At 37.8% G+C, this 23,196-nt stretch overlaps 4 protein-coding genes across 4 annotated transcripts; 3 read left to right on the top strand and 1 right to left on the bottom strand.

The window, feature by feature from the left end:
- Positions 1-70: 70 nt before the first annotated feature.
- LOC106169202 (cilia- and flagella-associated protein 418-like) lies at positions 71-5,169 on the top strand. Its single transcript, XM_013548594.2, has 6 exons — positions 71-362; positions 1,180-1,243; positions 1,720-1,772; positions 1,978-2,043; positions 2,251-2,399; positions 2,716-5,169. The coding sequence occupies exons 1-6, from the start codon at positions 241-243 to the stop codon at positions 2,814-2,816; spliced, it is 555 nt and encodes a 184-aa protein (XP_013404048.2). The 5' UTR covers positions 71-240; the 3' UTR covers positions 2,817-5,169.
- A 40-nt stretch (positions 5,170-5,209) lies between these two features.
- On the bottom strand, positions 5,210-8,533 carry LOC106169201 (eukaryotic translation initiation factor 6). Its single transcript, XM_013548592.2, has 7 exons — positions 8,361-8,533; positions 8,058-8,143; positions 7,640-7,815; positions 7,141-7,251; positions 6,672-6,737; positions 6,226-6,407; positions 5,210-5,869 (listed from the first exon to the last, which is right to left on the bottom strand). Exons 1-7 carry the CDS (start codon positions 8,465-8,467, stop codon positions 5,860-5,862), a joined length of 738 nt encoding a protein of 245 aa, XP_013404046.1. The 5' UTR covers positions 8,468-8,533; the 3' UTR covers positions 5,210-5,859.
- A 66-nt stretch (positions 8,534-8,599) lies between these two features.
- Positions 8,600-14,656, top strand: LOC106169203 (LYR motif-containing protein 4). The gene is made up of 3 exons (XM_013548595.2): positions 8,600-8,741; positions 9,167-9,287; positions 14,059-14,656. The coding sequence occupies exons 1-3, from the start codon at positions 8,635-8,637 to the stop codon at positions 14,137-14,139; spliced, it is 309 nt and encodes a 102-aa protein (XP_013404049.2). The 5' UTR covers positions 8,600-8,634; the 3' UTR covers positions 14,140-14,656.
- Positions 14,657-17,866: 3,210 nt separating this feature from the next.
- On the top strand, positions 17,867-22,963 carry LOC106169207 (uncharacterized). The gene is made up of 2 exons (XM_013548600.2): positions 17,867-20,763; positions 22,799-22,963. The coding sequence occupies exon 1, from the start codon at positions 18,292-18,294 to the stop codon at positions 20,722-20,724; it is 2,433 nt and encodes an 810-aa protein (XP_013404054.2). The 5' UTR covers positions 17,867-18,291; the 3' UTR covers positions 20,725-20,763; positions 22,799-22,963.
- The last annotated feature ends 233 nt before the right edge of the window (positions 22,964-23,196 follow it).

The raw sequence follows: 23,196 nt of genomic DNA, 5'->3' as shown, positions 1-23,196 counted from the left end.
AAACTAATGCAAGAATAAATTAGGTATACTGTGATACTGCTACTCGCTCAACAAAACCCGCAGGAGTCGAGGGTTGGCCTGTAGTTGGCAACAAAGCTTGAGTAAACATCGGTGCTGATTCCTTGCCCATTTTCGCGCATGTGCGTTATGTTTGCATGATTAGCGCCTAGGAGATTCCAAAACACTATCTTCCCGACACTACATTAAGCGAATCCGGAGGTGCATAATGATTTTGTAACAATGGCGGACGACATAGATGATCTTCTGGACGAAGTGGAGTCCAAATTCATAGCTAGCAGCCCTAGAAAAGACGCCAAGAAGATTACGAATGTTAAGGTTTCCAAACCGCCGGCCAGGTCCAGGTGATAATTTATTAATCATATTCACACAAGTATATAGGTTATCGATAAGATGATATGTAATCAATTAATTCTTTAACACGATCCGGAAAGTCAGTACGGACCAATCGTAGTTATATTTAATTAGTTGTATTAGTATAAGGCTCATGTCCCTGAAATTTACCTGCATGACCATGTGGAAATAAAACATGTTAGTTTACTGGTTGGTTGGTGGGGTGGGGTGAAAGAGGGAAGGGGGGCCCAAGAAAATATGATGACTATGGTGTATCTTTTCCAACACACCCGTACAAAAACAGTAGTTACTAAAAACAAAGAAATATGTTCTGTTTGAATGCTCCAAAGGCCCTAGATAGGAAAACATGCAATTGATTATTTGTGATCATTAATATGAACACTGCGTACCCGTGCACCACTGCACTTAAGCTCTCTGCATATTACCAATCAATAAAGCAGCTAGCCTTCAGTAAAGCAGCATCACTGATTTCAAATCTTAGGGTATTGATCAATTAATTAAGCCATTTAGCATGTTTGACCCTTCAGATTAGCTTGATAACGTTGTTGTGGTTGCCATAGTACTGTTAGACTTACTACAACTTAGTTCCTCTTACGTGATGGTCGGAAAATATATCTCTGGTAGCAAATATATATATATATATATTTGATTTTGATGTCTTGGTAATGTTCTAAGTTGTGTTTTAGTTAGGAAAAATGTGCATTGCAAAATGCGTGCATCAGTTTTTTGCTACAGTCAAATGGCTCATTGTTTGGTTGAAATGATAAAATATTTTGGGCTTAATTTTGTTTATTTCTTTACTTGTAGAAAACCCGGAGATGAAGATCTGGATGACATGATAAGTGATATATGTGATGTCCCAGAGCCACTAGTAAGAGTTTTGCACAACATGATAACAAGCTGCAAATGTCTGCAGACCGAACTTATATTTTTCTATCTTTTTTAAAATTCATTTGGCTTGCCCACTTACTAGTTATATAGTGGGATGTTTTATAACTTACGGATTATTGGTTTTGGACTGATCGTTTTAAAAATCCTGAGGATGAATTCTTAATTAACATGCCACCAATTTGGCATTTATAGTATTTATGTTGAGAAAAAATCTTGACACTGAGTGACATTTACATGAATTAAGTAGTTAGACTTTGAAAGGTTTTTAACTAAATGTGACCATACATCAATTTGAAAAATTGATTAAAATTATGAAACTGTATAGCTCAGTTTTGATGCAATTTTTTTTCTTAAATTCTGTCATTGCATTTAAATGACAGTTAGATGTTTACCTACTTAGTAATTGATTTAATCCCCATTAGATTTCACTAATTTTAGCTCCTGTTTTTCTTGCAGGACAAGCTAGAGACAGGACCAGTGGAGAGAGTTGTTACTTCTGCCCAAAAAAGGTAAAGCAAGGAATGCTTTAGAAAAATAATATTATTTACCCAGCACAAGTTAATAATATTTGTAGACAATTTTTGCAATGTTTTTTATAGCCTTTAAACATTTAGAAATGTTGCAGCTCTTGATTTTCTTGTCTGTAATCTTATTTTGAATATTTATTTTGCTCAAATGATAACTTGTATCAGATAGTTTTTTTTTCTTTTTCAGATGCTATCCTGTCTATCTGGGAAACAGTACTTGTGCGCAAGGGATGGCCAGTACAATGAATAAAAGGTGGGGTTCTTTTTATTTTTTTTTACCAGCTTGTTGAACCTTATTTTGTACCGTTTTACCTCTACCAACTGCTTTCATCTCTCTCTCTCTCTCTCTCTCTCTCTCTCTCTCTCTCACACACACACACACACACACACACACACACACACACACACACACTTGTATATGTGCCAAAACTTCATATTTATTTCAATATTTTCTTTTCAGATCCTGTGATAAACTAAGGTGCACAGACTGTGATTTCAAGATAGTAACGTTTGATAACTTCCAGTGGGCAGCTTCCACGGATTATTTATTTCTCCGCAATAATGTTCCTGATTTCAAAAAACTACAAAAACAGCTTGATCCAAAGAATGGTAGGTTTCAGTGAAAAGTTAATGACAGTTTTACCTTTAAAAAAATTGAACAATTTATCTCCACAAAGACATTTATTTATTTTTTAATAAGGTTATTCTACCTAAAATAAAATTCACATTGGAAAAAATGAGTATTTCTATAGATTTGAAGTATTTTAATTAAATTATTTAATTAAATCTGCATTGATATGCTGTTTTTTATTGCTTTCTTTGCCCAAGGTTTCTTGAAAAGTCATGATTGGAAATATGCATTACACTGGAAGTTAAATATTCTTTCATCAGTAATATAATTTTATATTTTTATATATTTTTTCAGGTATGCGAGCCTATGCTTGCCAGTGTAAATGGAGAAATGTGTCAGAAGTCAAAGATGTAAAGACAGACCAGGACCTAAAATGGGTCTGTGGCAGACACTGAAATGTGAAACAAAGAAGCACTTGAGGACACTGCAATATGAAGATGTAAATGTGAAAATCCTGAAATGTGAAGACAGGAAATGTGAATATATTGCAATGGGATTACAATATGTGAAAGCATAAAAATTTGAAATCATAACATATCAAAATACTATTCTAAGATATGAAAGCAGACAAATAGTTAAATATCAGAAATTTTGTAAGAAAACTAGTCTGAAAACAAAGTTGAGAAATTTAAGATAAGTCACACACTAGTCATGTCCATTCTCACTCATTTGCTTAGTCACACTTCAATCAGTCATATTTGGTAAGTTCAGCATATTTTGTGTTCTTGTCAATTAACAAATGTTTACCGAATCATGTTAGATTGACAAATAATTCCTATATATTTAAGTCAAGGAGTTTTGTCTTATGCAAAATTTTTTATGGCAGTGTGAATCATGTTTTTCTTACAGTAGACAAAAAAGAGCCTATTTGGGGGTGGGCAGAGCAGGATATGACTTCTATTTATAGTTCACCTACATGAACACGAGAAAAGACCTTTACTTGTACTAGTAGATAGAAAACATTCCATGCCCAAAAACATTAGAAGTTCATTTATTCCAAATTAGGAGTGCCTGATGCACACAGGGTAAAAAATTGTGCATATCGATCCCATCATTATATCAGAACTTGGACAGGTTTTATTTTTACATTGAGCTGAGATATACATTGGATGTAGAATAAGGTCCTTCAGTTTGGTAATGTTCATTTGATATCAGATGTTTTTTTTTTGTCACAAACTAATCTTATAATTTTATAAAACAATAGTTTGTGTATTATAAAAATATTAGATTGTGATAAAAGAACATTTGATACCTGATAACACAGGGCAGGGTTTGAGAGCATTGTAAAGTTCCTGATTGAAATGCTGGTTTTTGTAATTATGCGGTGCAATACTGGGCTCCATAACTAGAAAGCATCGCAAATAGCGATATCACCTTTTATTTCCAGGCTATTATATGGGGCGAGGAAATCCCCAAGTTATGGAATAGAGATGCTTGCGCTAGGTGGCAATTTGCGATGGTTTCGAGTTACGGAGCACTGATCCATCTTCTTAGTCTTTTATCCTTTCTGGGCTCCCCTGCCCCACACTTTATTTCCATTCACATTTTATGCAATCTGATATTTCATGGTAGATGAAGAGAAGTCTGATTTCTGCAGCCAGTAAGACCTGAGAGTTGAATTTTTGTGAATCAAGACCTGGTTTCTAATTAAAGTGAATATTTATGAACACCATATACTCATTTGTTGATAAACAGGAGTGGCAAATGATCATGACATAGCAAGTATATAAAACTGTGACTGTACAATCATTTTTGTTAATTACAGATGTCTTTTTCTCTTGAAAGAATAGTTTGTATGAAATGAATAATGTAAGCTTGAATTGATGTAGCTTTAGTTCAGTAAGAATGAATGTCTTGTGCAAGATAGTTGTTTTAATGGAAATAGATTAGTAAATAAAAAAAAAAAAAAGGTACAGTGAATTAGTTACTAGCTTGTTCTGTAGATGTGACAGTACAATTCCTTCTGTAAAATCCACTTATATCTTTTTTGTGTTGGTATTTATATAGTAAATTATATAATAGTGTTCACACAGTTGACCTTGAAATCATGTGAAGTTGTTATTAGTCAGGTACTTATTGTATATCATTTTATATTCTGGGTCAAACTTCACAGAACTTGTGATCCTGGATGTTTCTTCAGCAGTCTGTTGAAATAAGACAATGGTCATTTTTATAATATGAGATATATAATGATGAACTTATGTTTTTTTGACTTCAGCTCTGCTTTGAGACAAAGATTTAGCTGGTCTAGTACTTAGTCAGTGTTAAAAAAAGAAACTGAAGGCTGTGTGCTTGGCATATGTGGGCACGCAATTCATTTCATCCGTCCACCTTTACTGTCATTTGATATGGACCATTTTGTGTATAAGTGTATTAGTTTTGGATTATTTGTGGATTTAAGTTTTTTCTTGTAGTAGTCTTTTCTTTACTGTACAGAAGACATGATAAACTCAGTTTTAATTAATTTTTACGTTTAAAAATCATTTGTTGATATATGTACTTCTGATGTAAATTAAGATTTTTATCTACAAATTTAAGTTTAAAGAACCTTACAGAAGAAACAGTAATTAAAACTCAAAACAACTGTCTGAAGAAAAGTAGTCTTAATTTTTTACTTCTTCAACATATTCACTTTATTGTAATTGGCATTTTTTGTTTTATTCACTCTCTAAATTATTGGCATAAATGAAAAAAAATTACATGAATCTGTATAATCAATGTCATTAAAATGGGTTGAATGAAACATAATTCACTAGTATCTGTTATTCACACACATAATCAAACATAGTTCGTTTTTAATCCTTTTTATTATAAAGCTGTATTTCCTTTAGTATAAGGGAAATTCTCCATACTTGGAGAAATAATTCAAACAGACAGACCTATCCAATAGCCTTTATCAGCTGCAATATTATTATAACCCGTCACTTCATTTCCTGAAGAACTTTACTGAACAATGGCAAAATATTTGCAACATCCCCAATACAACAGTTGAGATGGTCTACACTTCATTTTCTGAAAGAATTCTACAAACCAACTTTATACTGGCATTGAGTCTACAAGAGTAGCATAACTACTTTAAGAACCTGGATGAAATACAGTCAGTTGGATTCGACACCAATGGGTCTGGGTGATTCAGAACCTAGTGGCAATTACTTGATAGTGTTTCACTAGTGAGGTTCTCTGCACAAGAACGTCATTCAACTCCACAACATTTAAAGAGTTTTAGTTTTTTAGTTGCACTATTCCAGCATAAATAACTAGCAGTAGTTTTGCTGCAGTGTGCAACATTCAATGCTAATTCATCTGTAGTCTTTATAATGGACAATCACTTCTCTCTATAAGAGTCCTTCACCAAGTTTATCTCCTTTGTAAAGTAAAGTAAATTTGTCTCAAAAGTCGGCTTTCTAGAATGTCACTCGCACTGGCTCAAACAGCTTTTTACGTCATGCTGGAACGAGAAGAAGAAAGTTTAAGAATGTGTCTAAATCTAAACATTCATAGTTAAGCAAACTGAGGGGAGAGCAAACGACAACAACAAACTCCAGAAGGATATAAATACCTTTGGAGTTGTAAACTTGTACGTTTTCCCCCATATGTATCTCATGCCATTCTAATAGTTGAGAATTTTGTACAACAAATTCCTTAATATGGCCTTCTTCTCTTTATTAGTTGTGCATTTTGTATGATAAATTCTTTAATGTGCATTTCTTCCTTTTATGTTTTGACAAAACATGCAAACGTACTTTAATTTGCAGTTTGGCTTAATTATTTCTGAGAATAGGTGTTGGCATTTGCTTGTGTTACCTGTCAACTAAAGAGTCCCTCATTTCTGTGGTAATATTACTGGGCTGTGCATCTCCAATCTTGAACACACTCTCAATGACTGACAGTTCTGTTGCAGTGGTATCCAATCCACAAAAAGCTAGCCAATCGTTGGCCACTACGCCAGCAGCTATGACATCACTTCCTCTGTTTACTGTGCCTGCCTGAAGTTACAAACAAAATTCTACCATTACAGATTTGGGGAAAAAACATGTTAAGTATATGCAATTCTTTCAATATGAAGCAAAATGTCTCATTAAGCCTTGGCAAAATTCCTTAGTCACTGCCTGTTAAGAAATTATGTTAAAGACAGATTGGAGGAGACAAGCTGCAAGCACTTGGGTACCCGTCAGATCATCTACAGCTGATAGAGGAGGAAGGGAAAGGTTTGGACATTTCTCCAGATTGAGACAATAGTCTATACCTACCACTAGGGGCACCTGCAACAGTGAAGACAGCTCATCTTGGTCTTCCACTGTGGTTTTGGGGTGAACCTAGAAATTATATATGTGTGAAAAGATAAGAGTTTTGCTCGAATTTCTTTATTTTCTCTTTCTTCATATTTTCAAAGATCTTACTAACCCTCCACAAAAACAAAAATGCATTACATACTGCACATTATATATATATATCCATTTTCAAACTTTCATCACCTAGTATAAAAGGTTTTTATGATTTATCACCTCCCAAAACATTTAATAAAAGTGAAGTTTTCAGTTCTTCTTTATATCACTATAATAGTCTCATTCGTACTGACACCTTAGAGATGACCAATTATCAAACCATAGGAATAGCAGCAGTTTCATAATTTATCCATAGTTCACGAGGTTTTACTTTGTATTCTTTTTTTTTTTAATCTACCTGGATTGATGAAATTAATTTTTTTCTCTTACTCACCAGCCCCCCTTGGTTAGTTATGGTGCAATAGCTGCCAACAAGTACATTGTCTGCCACTGTCTGACGGAATACTTCAACTTTAAGGACGTCTTCAAGAATCTGCTCTGTTTCCTGGAATAGTGAAGAGAAGATGTACATTATAAACTTATTCAAATTAGTGATAAAGTGGAAAAATGTGTAGTATGCATGGAATATTCACTCTCCAAGAAAATATGAAAATACTTTCACTATATTTTATAAGGCTATGCTAACATATTTAACAGTGACTTATCCATTCAGTAATTTAGGCCACAAACTCAAATTACTACTGGGTTCAAGATAGAAATTCCTACAGTGAACCTAGAGTTTCAACCCCCTCCCCTTAGCCTGTCTTAGCCTTTCTCTTTCTCTCTTTCTCAGAAACTCTCTCTCTCTCTCTCTCTCTCTCTCTCTCTCTCTCTCTCTCTCTCTCTCACACACACACACACACACACACACACACACATACACTGTTATCTACCTTGTCTAGATCTGGGTGTACCAGAGCCACATAGTCATTACAAGCAATGACATTCCCCAGTGCTGACAGCCTCTCCTCCACACGCTGGATTTTCACAGAGTCTGGGAGAGCATTACGAATGTGCTGTAACTCCTGGTCTGTTGTAGTATTGGGGACCAAGAGACCATGTCTGTTACCTGAGGAGAAAAGAAAGAGAAGGAAACATATTATTTCCATATTATATACTCCAGTATGGACTGTGATGATCGAAAAAGACATATTCACTGAATTCACAAAGATGCAATGGCCATCACTATCCTATGGTTACATGTACATGTGCTTTCTTTTTATCATACACAACAAAACAGACTTTTTTAAGAGCTGCATTTTTAATTATTGTTCTAAAGATTCCACTACTGTAACAGTGACACAATCTTACCAACTGTCAAGCGGCCAATAATTCTACATCCTGCTATAGATGTGTGAACCACTGGAATTGTGTCAGACAGCTCACCCTCAAACACACTGAAAACAGACAATGAAAATAATATCTAGATAACGTACTAGTACAAAAGTAGAGACAGCTGTCTCAGCGCGAGGCCTTACCATGCTCGATACTTAATTACCAGTGGGAAAGGAAAGATGGTGTGTGTGTGCGGAGAGAGAGAGAGAAAGAGAGAGAGAAGTTAAATTTCGCATAATCAAACCACCAAAATCAATCAGCAAACAAAGTCACAAGTACCTGTAAAAATTTTCAGCACCACCGATTGCTACCAAACAGTAGGCATTTGTAAGTTTTGAGAACACACCGATCTCGTTATTTCCTTCAAACTGCACGCGAACGGCCATCGGAATGTGATTCTTTTCCTCAGTTACCCTTTTATTATACTACTATCCGAAACCGATTGCCAACTTCCGCAGAAATTTCACTTTAAATGATGTACAATTTTCACACACGAGGATTGCATCCGAGAGTGCAATACTTGCTTGTGTAAAACGTCATTAGTTTAGCGGTGATGTCATCAGTTTTGGAGTATAGTAGAATGGAGACGAGACGCATGGTTTTAGGATTGTATAAGCAATTATTGCGTGAAAGTGCGAAATTCCCAGCTTACAATTACAGGTACAATTGTGACAGTGAATTAAACTTTTGTTCTTTGTATTTCTTGCTTTAAATCCCGTCGATAATTGGCCCGGTGTCGTTGTTCCATGACTTTTTCGATTGCAATGTGTGGGACAGGGTGGAGGGGAGGGGGGGGGGGGGGGGCAGAGGTGCTTTTACCAGGCTTATAAGTAGAATTAAATGTAATGTTATTTTTTCCCTAATATGGTATGCTTTGGGGCTTATAGAAAGCCAAGTCTTAATGAACACTTCAGAAGGAAAAATCTTGAATATCAACATCGGGTACTTTTATGTAAGCCCTAGATAAGGTCTGAGTATTAGTAAGATCAAGCAGTTTTGTTTGATATTTAACATATGACTTTAGTCATATGCAGACACAAACAATTGCAATATATCTTTAATAAGAAAAACTACTTTAATTCTAGGCTGTATGCACTGAGGAGGACCAAGGATGCATTCAAAGACAATAAAACGGAGACAAACCCAGAAAAAATACAGGAACTTATTGGGAAAGCTCAGAAAAATTTAGAAATAATTAAAAGACAGGTATATCAGTACAAGCCTGCGACCTGGTTCTCTAATGTCTATGGGTAGAACTTCACCTCATGGACATTGAGTAGAGCAAGGACATAAAGTGGATTCCACATAACCTGGACATTTTCGGACAAGGAAATTTGCTCAAGTCTGCAAAGATTTACCTTAGGCTGAGTTAATATTGATTTTGGGGGAAAATGCACTCCACAAGAGTTTTTCATAATAAACAATAATTACAGAGTTATGTGGAGTCCACTGTAGTAAGAATGATCTGTTGGTTGGGGGGGGGGGGGGGGGGATTCATTTTGCAAAATAATAGAAGCCTCTTTCCAGGGATCATACAATGCAGGGGTGGATTGAGGCTGTCTTCTGGGTCTTCCGGAAGATGGTCAGATTTTCAAGTTTACATTGATGGGTATCTAATTATTTCTGTCTGAAGATGGTCAAAAATGTAGGATGGATCAACAAACATAATTTGGAAGACTGTCAGAAAATATCTCTGGATCCACCCCTGTAATGAGGTACCTGAGAAAGTCCATTCCATACCTCAACCATTTTATCAAAATGGACCACACTGAAGTTAAAATAATTGGATGGTGGGGGGAAGGGACTGGGTACCACAAGTACATCTGTAGTATATGTCATTGATGAAATTAATTGAAAACGTTTAAATTGTGTGGTATTTCTTTTTTTTTTTTGGAGAGAAAACTATGAACATCTAATTAGCATTATAACTTGCTTTAGAATAGAGGCCAAAGTGTGTGTTAGTGTGACCTAGATATAGGTGAGTGATCAGTTTAGATAATGAGGTTATGTAAAATAGAGGTTACGTAAAACTGCACTTAGAGTCCCAGCCTTGTCACATTCACTGTCACATCCTCTGTCACACCTACTACAATCTGAAACAAGGTACTGAAACATTCTATGTATGTACAGTCATTTTGAGACTGAAGTTGTTTTTCAATTGTATATATGGAACAAAAATTTCCACTTTCTAAATAGTTTACATCTTTAACTTTTTCAAAGTATTGGAAGAATAGGACAGAATAAGTGTGTATATATAAACTTATCAAGGTTATCCAGGCAAATGTTGATGCAGTAATTTGAAAATGAAGGGGCCCAAAATTGTCAGCTGCTAAAGTTTGTGAAGTAAACATGACAATTAATCTAATGTTATGAATATTGGGTTAATTTAATGTATCTGAGACAGGAAATTAATGTTGTGCCACGTATCAGAGTGGCACCAACAGGATCACTGACTGAAATGTCAGACTGACTTCAGACCAAAAATGATGTTGGAATTTTTTTTTTTTTTTGCACCAGCTGTAATGTAAAACCAGATGCCATGTGAGATATCACAGACTGTGCTATATATATTTTTGAAAAAAAAAAAAAAAAAAAAAAAAAAAACTAGCCAACTCTTTAAAATGAAAATTAGATTTGTAAAGTCAAGCTCTATATTCAAGTGTCAAATATGATTTTTTTAACCTATTTGAATGTTTTTTTAATTACTAGTAATCCAATGCCATTTTTTCTCAGAGTCAGAGATTAAATATGGCATCAGTTGTATTGCCAGTTCAGGTTATATCAGCGACACTGACACTGCTGAGTGATAGTGCCAAATAAAGTGACAGCAACACTGACATTTACAAGTAGAGTACGTGGTAGTGACATTGACAGTGCTGGGTGGAATGACAACAACACTGACAGTGTCAAGTAGATTGACAGTGACACTGACAATGCTGAGTAGAGTGACAGTGACATAGCGCCTAGTAGAGTGACAGCAACACCGACAATGTCAAGTAGAATGACATCGACACTGACAATGGTAAGTAGAGTGAAGGTGACACAGATAGTGTCAAGTAGAGTGACACTGAAATTGCTGAGTAGAGTGACAGCACACCTACAATGTGGAGTAGATTGGCAGTGACACCAACAGTTTCTAATGGAGTGGCAGAGACACTGTCAGCACCAAGTAGAGTGACATTGACACTGTCAGCATCGAGTAAAGTGACAGAGACCGTCAGCATCAAGAGTGAGATTGAAAATGACAGTGCCAACTGGAGTGACAGTGACACCAACAGTGCCAAGTAGGATGACAGTGACACTGATAGTGTCTAACTGAGTGACAGTCACACGGACAGTGCCAAATATAGTGACAGTGAGACAAAGTTGAGTTTTGTTACAATAAATCTCTAATAAGCAACCTTGATCTCCATCTTTCCATACTCCTCTAACATAGATCCTGCACTATTATTAGTCTAACTGCCTAGGGTACCATTGAGAAATGTTAACAACCCTTCAAGAGTGAGTTGATGGGAGAGGCACTTTTTTATCCAGGCCCTGAATATCTCCATGTAGGTTTGTCTGTCTTGAACTATTTTCTAATCACAGTTTCAGAAACAAAAATTAGAACTAATTGGACGTTACTCATACACAAGGCTTTTAGCTGTGCATCTTCAGAGAGATGAGGGTAGTTTTTTTTCTAGAGTTTAATTTTTGTGGTAATTAGAGGCAAAACAATATTCTTGCTGATGAAAATTTCAATGAATTATTGAATAATTAATATACGTGTATATGTCTATGATAGGCATTACTGTAGGCATGTTGCCAACCAGATAGCGTTTATTTCAAGGCCAGGCCGAGATGGAAAATTGGTGTCAAGGTTTCAAGGCACTACTTTTTAATAGACATCATGTGATAGTACATCATGATACGGGTGATTTTTTCTGTATGCTTTATCTAATACTAGTATGATATGTTGAGCTCTGTACATGATGAAGGTCACAGTGACCTAAGACAGAGTAACCCATTGCGTCATTTGTCAGTTGAAGTAGCTGAATTAAACATGTTTATTGAATATATATCTGCTTTTAAAGCATCTGGTTCCACACCCTAATACCTATTGCCCAAGCTAAATTGTCATTTCTTCAGCTTAGTCTTTTAAAAATTTCATTACACTGTTAGGAAGTGAATTTTTGAAAACTTATTTAAGACAAAGTGTTCACTCTTTTCCATTAATTTAACTTGCAAAACTGAATTTATATACTTCCCAACAAGTGTTAAAGTGAGTTCCATTTGTGTTAGGACGAAAAAAAAAATTTAAAGTAAACAAAATATACTAGTAAGTAAATCTGGATTAATCTCAATGTTTTAATGATACAACCTTGACTTGTGTGCATTCAAAGACAAGCAAAGAACGGACATGAATTTATACTATTAAGAAGGTAAACATGGTACACAAAAATGCTGAAAACGTAAGTTTATCACTTGAATTTGACCTTGGCATCCTTTAACAAAAAAACTCCATTGTAACATCTTTCTCTAATTACCCAGGGTAGATATACTTTGTTGATGTTACATTATGTACACAATTTATGTTTATTCATTATCTAGGATTGTTATTGTACATGTACCAGGTAGCGTCTCATCCTTTCTCTGTTGAACCTTTTCGTTGGACAATCTGGCACATGCACATGGTTCACCTCGCAATCATTTGTTTTTTATTGGCTTGTTTATTTTCCCTCCACATCTGTTATTGCATCACATTTACATACAGACTAGACTGAGGTTGCTGGCATAATCTTTGCACCCAGTCTGGAAACTTATAACCCCCTGTTCTTTCTCTCTTCATCTTTCTCTCGATGCTAAATTTAAATTGTGTTTTTCATCAGCACTAGGTCAACCTCTCGTAAGAAAACAAGTAAAGCAGAAGTTCACAAAGCAGTGCTGTGTCCTGAATTTGTTAGTCACTTTTAATACATTTAAGACTGAATGCACCATGGTTTTACTGAAAAGAGAGACACTTTATCAGAACAGTGCCAACACTGAGCTTAGGTACATGTATATAGTTGCTTACTAGTACTTTCTCCATGTTTGATTCAAAATTACAAAATATTAAGAAGGGGTGGCAGGATTACATATTCCACCCCCTCTGCCACTCACACACACATGCCCACTCACACACACACACCACTCTCTCTCTCACACACACACACACACACACACACACACACACACACACACGTGCATTAGCGCATTCTTCCCTCCTCCTGCAACCCCCTCTTTCCGCCCTGAGTATATAACATATGATTGAAGTACATGATGACATGTTTCATGAGGCCTAAGCTCCCCTCCACCACCACTTTTTTTTTGGGGGGGGGGGGGAGGGGCAAAATCAACAAGTTCATTTTTTGCAAAAGAATGCTTAGACATACAGGTACTTTCAGAACCACCTCTACCTTGGTTTGAGTTCTTTGGTTCTGAGTACACATTAGTGGTTGATTTGCCAAATGTTCTACTTATAGGAAGGGTAACTTGTACTTTTAATAGCTAGTTTCATATCACACTTAGGGACCGTTCACATGCAAAAAATATTTTCTAAAAATGTATTTTCTATTCGCGGTATCTTGTGATCACGGTCTATGCCCTGAATACCTCGCGGCGTAATTACTGGCAGCGCGAGCCAGTTACTTCCAAAGCTGTAATTAATTCTCGGCTGCGCTCGGAGTGATCACAAGATACCGCGAATAGAAAATAGATTTTTAGAAAATAGATTTTTCATGTGAACGGAGTCTTAGCTTTGAACTGATTCAACCACGAGGAATCTAAAACATGATATCTAAAACTTGATATATATATATATATATATATATATATATATATATATATATGCATGCTAGGTACTATTAATTTCTTGATACTGGTACCCACCAACCTGTTTGGTAGGTCCTAGCTTAATACAATTATTTTAAACTTCATCATAATATTTGTATCGTTTCAGGTTACCATTGAAAGACTGTACACAGATATGAAACTTGTGATAGAAAAGCCGAAACCTTCCAGTCATGGTTCTCAGAGCTGACAGAGCCATCTAGTGGTGACCTTTGACATGTACTTGTGGCCAGTATGATTGTACAGCAGAGCAGCGACGGCAACAGTTGGGGGGGGGGATGACATCTTCCAGAATGTGACTGAAATACTCCCAAAAACTGATAAGAAATCTTTGAAAATAATTTATCAGACAGAGGAGTCTGTACAAACTCTACAGGAAGGTGTATAAATATCTCGCAGCTATTTAATGGTATCAGTGCTTTTGAGACCTTGTAAAAAATAGTTCTTTTAGTAAAGACACTTTTTCTGGGAAATTCTCCTCACAGGGGATGACCGGATGACCTTGCTTATAGCACAATGAAATGTTTGAAGGTGAAAACTGTGAAGTTGTTTACAGGGCATTTGTGATTACACCTTGCAAATATATCACACAAGTAACATAACATTGAACTTATGTTTGTTGATGTTTTTTATTTGCATTTTCTTGTAGGATCTTCCTTTGCACGACGATCAAATAGTTGTGTATAATAAATAGCAATTGAATTTGATTTGGTGAAGGTTTTGTTTTGTTTTGTTTTATTATTATTATTATTATTATTATTATTATTAATTTCATTATTATATTTTATGATAGTTATTTTTATTGCTGATACTGTATCTGCGACCCATCAAACCTTAGTGAAAAAAAAAGAAATAAATTTTATGCATGTTCAGACGTAAAAGTTACTCCTGAGCCAAACTGAAACTAGAAATGTATTTGAAATAATCTTTTAAAAAATACAGTTGTCCCAAAGGAGTAGCACAAGTTCACATCCTTGCAAACTAATCGTTTAAATTTTAATGATAACTTGTAGAGCTGCAACCATTTTACATAATTAAATCAACATTAATTGTTCCAATCTTAATCCTACAGATGTGTCACAAATATTTGACACAGTACTATATTCATAACGTAAAGTGTCACGACATTGGGTGTACTTCCCCACCATGACGTCAAAAAATGGACGGCAATAGAAGCCTGACGTCAACAACGTGACGTTGTAAGTAGTGTGACGTCATAGAGACGGCGTGTAGTCATCAGGACCAATCCCGGCCGTGAACTTCGCCACATGTGGTTCTCCATTCCTTCAGTTGCGGTTGGAAATTCAAGATGTTGAAATGTCCTCTCCCGATTCCTGACCGTGAATAAATTTACAGTAAAAACCGACCACTCGTTACTAGCGTATAAAACTAGCTGTGGGCATTTTTTCTTAGTTAATTTTATGCTAATTTTCCTTCAGTTGCATATTTTTGTTTTATTTTGATAACCATATCCTTTTTTCCAAGTGTATATGTGCTTTATAAAAGAAAAGAAAACTTCCAGATCTCCGAATTACGTGCATAACACAGACGTGCAACCAGTTTGTTGGGGTTATATGCTAGAATTAAAGTTGGGGGAAAAAACTTGCCAATGAAGAACCTACCCCTGAATACGCCATGAATGCCATCCACTGATGTCTAGCCGACGCAATGTCGCACCTCTGATAAAACTTTGAAGAATTGTTTGAGAGGTAGGAAAATCTGAGAGCGTTACTTGAATTCGGTCCGAAGACGCGTTTTTTGAATTAGAGAAATCACTACGGGAGAACTGAATAAGATAAATTTATGACATTTAATAAAAAAACAGGAAAATGTACCTACAGTGCTTTTTTGTTCAAAGATAGTTTCATAGGCAGCAAAATGAAGCGCATATGATCTTCTGTACCTTTATTAAGAATTATATATAATGAACGCCTTAAGTTTCATCTGCAGCTAAGCCGTATGCTATGTAGCCTATTAGATGGCAGATGCTTGATAAAAATTACTTCAGAAAATAAACATCAACTACTAAGATGATGCCAGGCACGTATACGGTCTAACTGATGAAAAAATAAGTTATTGCGACTCTATCTTATTATCCTTAACCCAGAGAAAAGGTCATGGTCGTGCACGTACATGTACAGAGATGAAAATAAACTTCAAAACCTGCTCAGAACGATGGTAGCAGAGAGCCATGACGCTGAAAATTGTATATTTCCAATTGATATTTTTTAGCCGCTGAGTCAATAGTAGGCCTACTATGTACGCAAACTACAAGTAGGCTTATAAGATATAACAAACCACTTCGCCAATCACTTCAGTGCATCCAAGAAAGCGCCCGCACGCACGCAGCCATCACCTCACCGACATACAGATGGAAAAATTAGCACGTGCTCCATAGTAATGCAGACAAATTATGCTGTTTTCAGCGCTTGTGTTCCTTTTCCCTTGTAACACTCACATCAGGTCATCTTATATGCTCTCATCCCCCATACCAGGCTATATATTTGCAGGCAGACAGATGAACTACATGAACTCTTGATGTATAGGCTCCCTATGTTTTCTTTTCGTAGCATTAAAGTAGGGTGTTTGTGTGTGTGTGTGTGTGTGCGCGCGCGTCGGTGTGTTTGTGCGTATGTGTGCATGCGTGTGTTTGTGTGTGTGCGCGCGTGCGTGTGTGTTTCTCTGTGTGTGTGTTTGTGGCTCAGCTTGATTTCAACTCTCTACCAGAGATCTTTTCTATGTGTACAATTTGGTCACAGCTAGAGAGGGGCCCCGTTACACAGAAGGTGCTGGATTTCCTGGAAATGCAAGTTGTGCGCGTGTTTTAGACGTTGGCTCGCACCGGTCTTACTCATTCCTTGGTCAAGTCTGCCTCTCTGGTGTTGACCTTGTTGACCTTTGATCAATTAAGGTGAGGGAAAGTGATTAATGTAATAAAAATGGATTTATTTCCTAGTAACGCCCCAACAGGCCAATAAAATTATGCTAAAATGCTCCATTATTCAACACTGGTATTTTGTAAAACGAGAAAACAGCCCATTGTGGTTAAATCCAGTGCTGAATACCAGGAAATAGACACATGTAAATGAGAGGTTCACATCTTGATTAGCAGGTATTAAATGGATTTGTTTGCGCAAGGTCAAGCAAGGCTAATAGTTGCAAAGTCCAAGAGGTGCCATCTGCTCCTTCATCAGCTTCATGTAAATTGATTGAATAATTATAAAGGCTGGATGATTGCATCATAAAAAAAATATTGGAACTCTACCCGATGGATCTGATTGATCCCAACATCGGGCGCCATTTTTTGCAGGGTAACACATTTTTTTCTTTCTTTTATAGCCCCCCCCCCCCCCCCCCCCCCCCCCCCCCCCCATTAGGCTATTCTATTTTGTTAACCTAATTTCTTTTGTCAAAACTGTGGCTAGTGTCGCTGAAAGCGAATAAAAGAATCTTACAGCATATTTCGGAGTGTTGAGAAGTTTTATCCCAAAGTAGAATGGTTGAATATTTCAAAGAATAAAAATGGAAATTTAATTAACTTCAGAGCTAATTTACTTTATATAAGGGGTCCAAGAATGTATCATATACAATCAAAGAAACAATCACAACGTTGGGAATCACTTTTCCTGCTCTTGATGATATAATTCGGATAATTTCAAAAAAGATCAAACAGTAACTATGAATATAATTCACGGGCGCACCTCGGCAATCCACAAATTCTGCGGATAACTTGAACATACCCTGTGACCTCAACGCCTACGTCATAGATGAGATGTATTTATAGAAAGGTCATTAAATAGGTCAGACTCAAGAGTCAAGGGGAGGAGCTTCCGATGTCCTTATTGGCGGACACATCAAGGTCATGGGAACGTCACAGAATATACGGCGTCGTGATTGTCGTTGCTTGGTAATACTGCTATAACGTTTGCTATACTGCAGTTATCGTTCAACTGATAGCAAGCATATCGAAGAAATTTGATCTATTTAAGAAGAAATTTATGCACTGGAGAGCTCATCTTGACAACCTTCATGTAGCCACCTAGGGGGCTACGTGCAACTGCTTGCGTCACTATTTGTTAGTAAACAGCCGGCTTCTCAATGAATCTGGAATCTACTGGATTGCAGACTGACAGCTATTATATTGAGTACAGTGCATACCGAGATTGTGCAAGTGAAAACATGTTGATTGCGTAGTTTTCTTTGCATGATGAGGTCAGCATATTATTCATAGAAACGTTGTGCTACTATAAGGAGGCATTGCAATTTGCAGTCAGGTCTTGTTACCACATAAGTGCTTCACCTTGAATGACTTCCCGGGGTTTAGGATCCGCAGCAAACTGCTATGGCGGAAGATTGCAAGCCTGAAGTGGAAAATAATCAGAACGCTGTTAGTAGGATTACTACAAGACTTCTGGCCAGTTTTTCGGGTACGTCTTCTTCAGACCCACCATTAAACTCTACTAAGCCCTTAAAACCAGGTGTTAACTGCTGGCATTGTTTTTTAAAGACGGGCAGAGATTCGGAAACCGCCAGCGAAGGTGACTTTGATACAAGCGCTGATGACCTTGGCGTGGTGATCACCGAAAAAGACGGTCTTGTAAGTACTATTTTGCTTGATGAAACCTCAAAAATTGTCGACCAAAATCAGACGGGTTCGGAAAATCATCGCAGTGATATGATAGACGGTATTTCAGCCGCGGAAGAAAGTTTAAAGAGTGCACATCTTGCTGTTGAGGGCGAACGGCGCATTATCAGGGAAGTTAACACAGAAAACCCCAGTCTGCCAACTAATCAAGAGAGCACGGGTATAGTAACTTCAGGAATGGCGAACCTGAACGAAATGGCAAGATTCACGGCCACCGAGCAGCAAGAGCACGAGCCAGGTACGAATCTGCTACCTGACATTTTTCAATCAGCTGATCATGTACGACCTCTGCCTCTACCCGACGTCACACCGGATTCTTATTGCGGTTTTGAAGGTGATCCAGGCCGCCCAGTAAACTACCACCACCGCCATTACAATGGGGAGATGAATAGCACGGACCAGGTTGTAGACAACGGTTCTGGGAGCTACCGAGACGAGGAAGGGGTAGACACGGTCGTTTTGAGTGTAGAAGAAAAGGCTGATGCACCGGACCTGAATGGCAGCGAGAGGTTGAGCGTGGATACGCGATCGCAGAGCGAAAGCGAGGTGTTTTCTGAAATGAGCACGGGTACTACTGACACCGACGGCTACAGCACTACAAACGAAAGCGATCTAGATTTAGAAAGGCTGGAGTTCGGGGAGACGAACCTGAACGTAGATATACCGGAACAGTACAAGGAGTACCAGGGTTACGCAGACTGGAATAAATTCTTCCAAAGCATACAGCAGAGGAGAGAAACTGACGAACGGGAAACCACACCGGTCGGCGACGATAACAGCGATGATGACATCGACGCTGGCGTTTCTAAATGTTCTTTATGCCACCGCAACGTCTCTGAAACTCCAATGTCCAGCAGTGAGCCGGGGTCCGAGCTGAGCAGTCCGGAGATCGAACTGACCGACGGGCAGTTCAGCCCTCTCCGTGTGCTACCGGGCGAAGATAAACTCGTATGTAATGGTTGCTCTGATAATATAAGTACAAACAGTAAGAAACCAAAGTCAGATTTAGATAATTTGTGTGATTTTTGTTTTAAAGATGATGCCTGCGACACGACCTCTTGTGATACGACCCCTACGTCTTCTGACTTGGAACAGCTTGTTAGCAACACAGATGACGCCCAGACAGAAAACATGAAAGACCATAAGGCGGACGTCGTTGATAGCACTAATGGCGACCGTGAAGGTGAAAGCGAAGGAGATGCCATCCCTTTCCATGGCGGTTTAGTGAAAGTGGACGAACTTGCTGGAAGTCACGGGCAGAGCCACGGACGCCCGAAACCCCCGTTACTTGACATTCAGGCTCCTAGCTTAGATTTAGGTGACACAGAGACAAAGACCGATGATCACAAGGATGACGAAAAGGATGACCAAGAAAAACCTGATTCTCCGTTGGATCCAGCTCCATTTGTGCCAAAGCTTCAAATTCCTGACAATAGTCCTTTGTTCGAGGACCGAGAATTTAATTTTGTCAAAGCCGATTTTCGACGGTCAGTGTCACTGAAGACGAATAAGACGCCACCTGGGACGCCTCACAGGAAAAAGGAGGTCCGATTTGCTGACGCCCTCGGGTTAGATCTAGAATCGGTGCGTCACATTTTCAATATAGAACAACCCCCTATGATCCCTAGCTCTGCCATCAAAGGCCTGTCGAACACCTCTCCGGTCAACGACCCTCAGTTTAGAGTGTCACAGGGCAGTCGGCATATGTCCGAGTGTTTCCGACAGCCGGGCTGCGAACCCGACTTTTACCGACGCGTCAACGATAAGAAGGTTTGTCTGGAGAATACCATGGTAACCGACATGACCATCACTGGGACAATTCGGGTGGCGAATATTGCATATCACAAGAAAGTGTTTATACATTATTCAACGGACAATTGGGCGACTACGCAAGATATCCCGGCGAGTTACGTCGCTAACTCTTGCGACGGGCCGACGGATCGCTTTGCATTTACTATCTCTCTCCCGCCGGATTTCACGGTGGGGAGCCGGCTGAAGTTTGCCGTGTGCTACAACGCCGGGAGTCAGGTGTTCTGGGACAATAATAACGGAGAAGATTACATGTTTGAATGTTACTTTCGAGCACTGCCCGCGTCAGAATCAGACAAACAGTGGCTGCATTTTCTCTGAGATTTTTTAGACAGAACGGGCACTGCGACGATCACCGCGGTACGTTAACATAATTATACGTGTGACATTAATCAAGAGAATTAGAGATATATACTTTTGTTTACGGAAAGGCTATGTTAATTTATTTAAAAAAAGAAAAAAATACGGTTCAGCAAGCTTACATTATTACTAAATAGATATGGTGCAATGTTGTACTATGTAAATAAGACAAATTTCAGTACACTAATTGTTATAAGATTTTTATTTTTATGATTTTCGAGATTTGATCTCCATTGGATCGGTAGATGTAAGCGCCATGTTGGCACCAGGTATATGTGCGTATTATACTAGAATGAACATACTTTTCCTATTATTTAATGTCAGAACCGACTTGTTTATTAGGTGCTTTTAGAGCTGATTTTCTTTTCATATTGTAAAATAAAGATATGAATTCTGTTGATGTAAACTTGATTATAAACCGTCCAGAATATATAGTGCATTGCCTTCACTGCCCTCTAAGCCAGAAACACCGGTATTTTAATTATTACTGTAAGAAGCCCATTGGAGGCAAGATAACTATTAGGTAGTGTGAATGTTTGTTATCCTCCTTTATATCTCCTATATCCTTAACCTCTGACAGCGCCTGGAGTGAAGTAAAACTAGATTCACGTGCCAGTGATTTACTTAGCTATATATTGAATCATCGGTTAATATAGTAAAGGAAGGCAGATAAGCACTGCAAGAGCTATATACATATTGCCCGCATGTTGATTAAAAATTTCTGGACTATATGAATATCGGTTGTGATGGATATATAAAGATCTAATTAACTAGCCATATGTGTACATGCAGTTATATATATATATACTTTATGTAAGATGAAATATATTTCACGACTGACTTTAGACGTTGACCTTGTGAGCAGCAAAATCACCATCTTTGTATTTTTTACCTGGCTCGGCGCATAGTTGCCGAGCTACGTGTTGCGTATATAATTCTACAGGTAGATTTAAGCTGCTCTCGACCTCAGCACGCTCTGTGTGGATGAGCACATGATGGATTATATTCACCTTAGACGGCGGTGTTGGTTACAGGATCGGCTGCCAGAAGGGGTCGACCCTGACACCGGACTGTGCAGTGAAAATGTAAAGCAGAAATTCTAAATGCCGTCTATAAATTTCATAGCAATGCATTTTTATATATAAAGACAACGTGCACTACGATCCACTGTTTCCTATATCATCAAATAATAGATGTCTCTCTCTTAGTTCCACCCCCACCAACCCACCCCTGTATATTGTGAACTTCATGTTAGAAAACTTAATCTGAATTACTTGTGTCCTGAACATTGCGTGACTCAGGAGAAGACATTGAGAGACGAGATTATAGACGTGTGTACAAATACACAGTTGTTTTTTGGTTGTTATTGTGTATGTTAATGTTATACGAGAGAGATTTTAATGTTGCTAACTAATGCCAGTTGACAATTTTTTCTCTTTTTTTTTTGAACGTGTATACAAATGATACACACTTATCTTCATATTCACGAAATGCTGTAAATTTGCTTCTTTCTGGACTTATCCAGAGATAAATAGGCCCACTATATAGTTGACTGTATTACTGCAAATTTGATTTAGTCTGATGTGAAATCGATTCAGTTTCTCCATTACTGAGTAAATGTGTGATAAGTCAAAGGAATGAAATTTGCAAAATTTATGATAATGTGTACGCCTGTTTATATTCTCGATTAGTTCTATCGTATTCTAGACACTGTGTCGTTAAATATAGCTGAGGTTGCTCAAGAAAATTGTATACAGGATTGAGAGACTTTCTTAATATTATGTCCTAGCTATGGCCTGGTCATACTCACAGCACCAGGCAGCGTGACTGGCAAGGGTTTCTGATGTGTTATAACTTGTTACGTTAGCTGTGATATTATTTTTAGGTGCACCACTATTTCATCAATGAATGACCGTGTTCATTTGTACGACAGATGTAGATAAGTTCATTATATCGTTTGTTACGGTCACTAAATATTATAAAGAGCAAATGTAATATACGACTCGTTTTATTGGTTTATTTATTTTCTTCCCAGACTACCTCATTAAAAGGGATACAACTAAGGGGAAAAGATAGGGCATTACGTAAAGTCCGACCTTATTACGGGTATGCAGGCAAATGGGAAGGTGTGGGGGGAGGCCGTGATACCCACATGTACAGACACAGATATATCATACAGAGAGCGCTTTTTTGTCCAGACAGAGCCGAAATAAGCACCAGTTCCTTTACACCTGGCAAATGAATGTTTTATTACACCTGTGCGAGCCTAGGAAGCACAAAAGTACAGCCGGAAAGCAACAGCATGCGCCAGGCCGCCAGCTTTCCCAATAGGATTTGTTTAGAGTTGGTTCAGTGATCGTCATGTTGGTATTAATCCTGTATTGCAGTATTGGCGTGTCCAGCATTGATCCGTGGCTCTTGTTCACTACACGA

The sequence above is a fragment of the Lingula anatina genome, chromosome 4 (genome assembly GCF_051362555.1).
Source record: "Lingula anatina isolate TDL-2025a chromosome 4, LinAna3.0, whole genome shotgun sequence".
NCBI classification, from domain to species: Eukaryota; Metazoa; Brachiopoda; class Lingulata; order Lingulida; family Lingulidae; genus Lingula; species Lingula anatina.
This window is presented reverse-complemented; position numbering and strand designations above follow the sequence as displayed.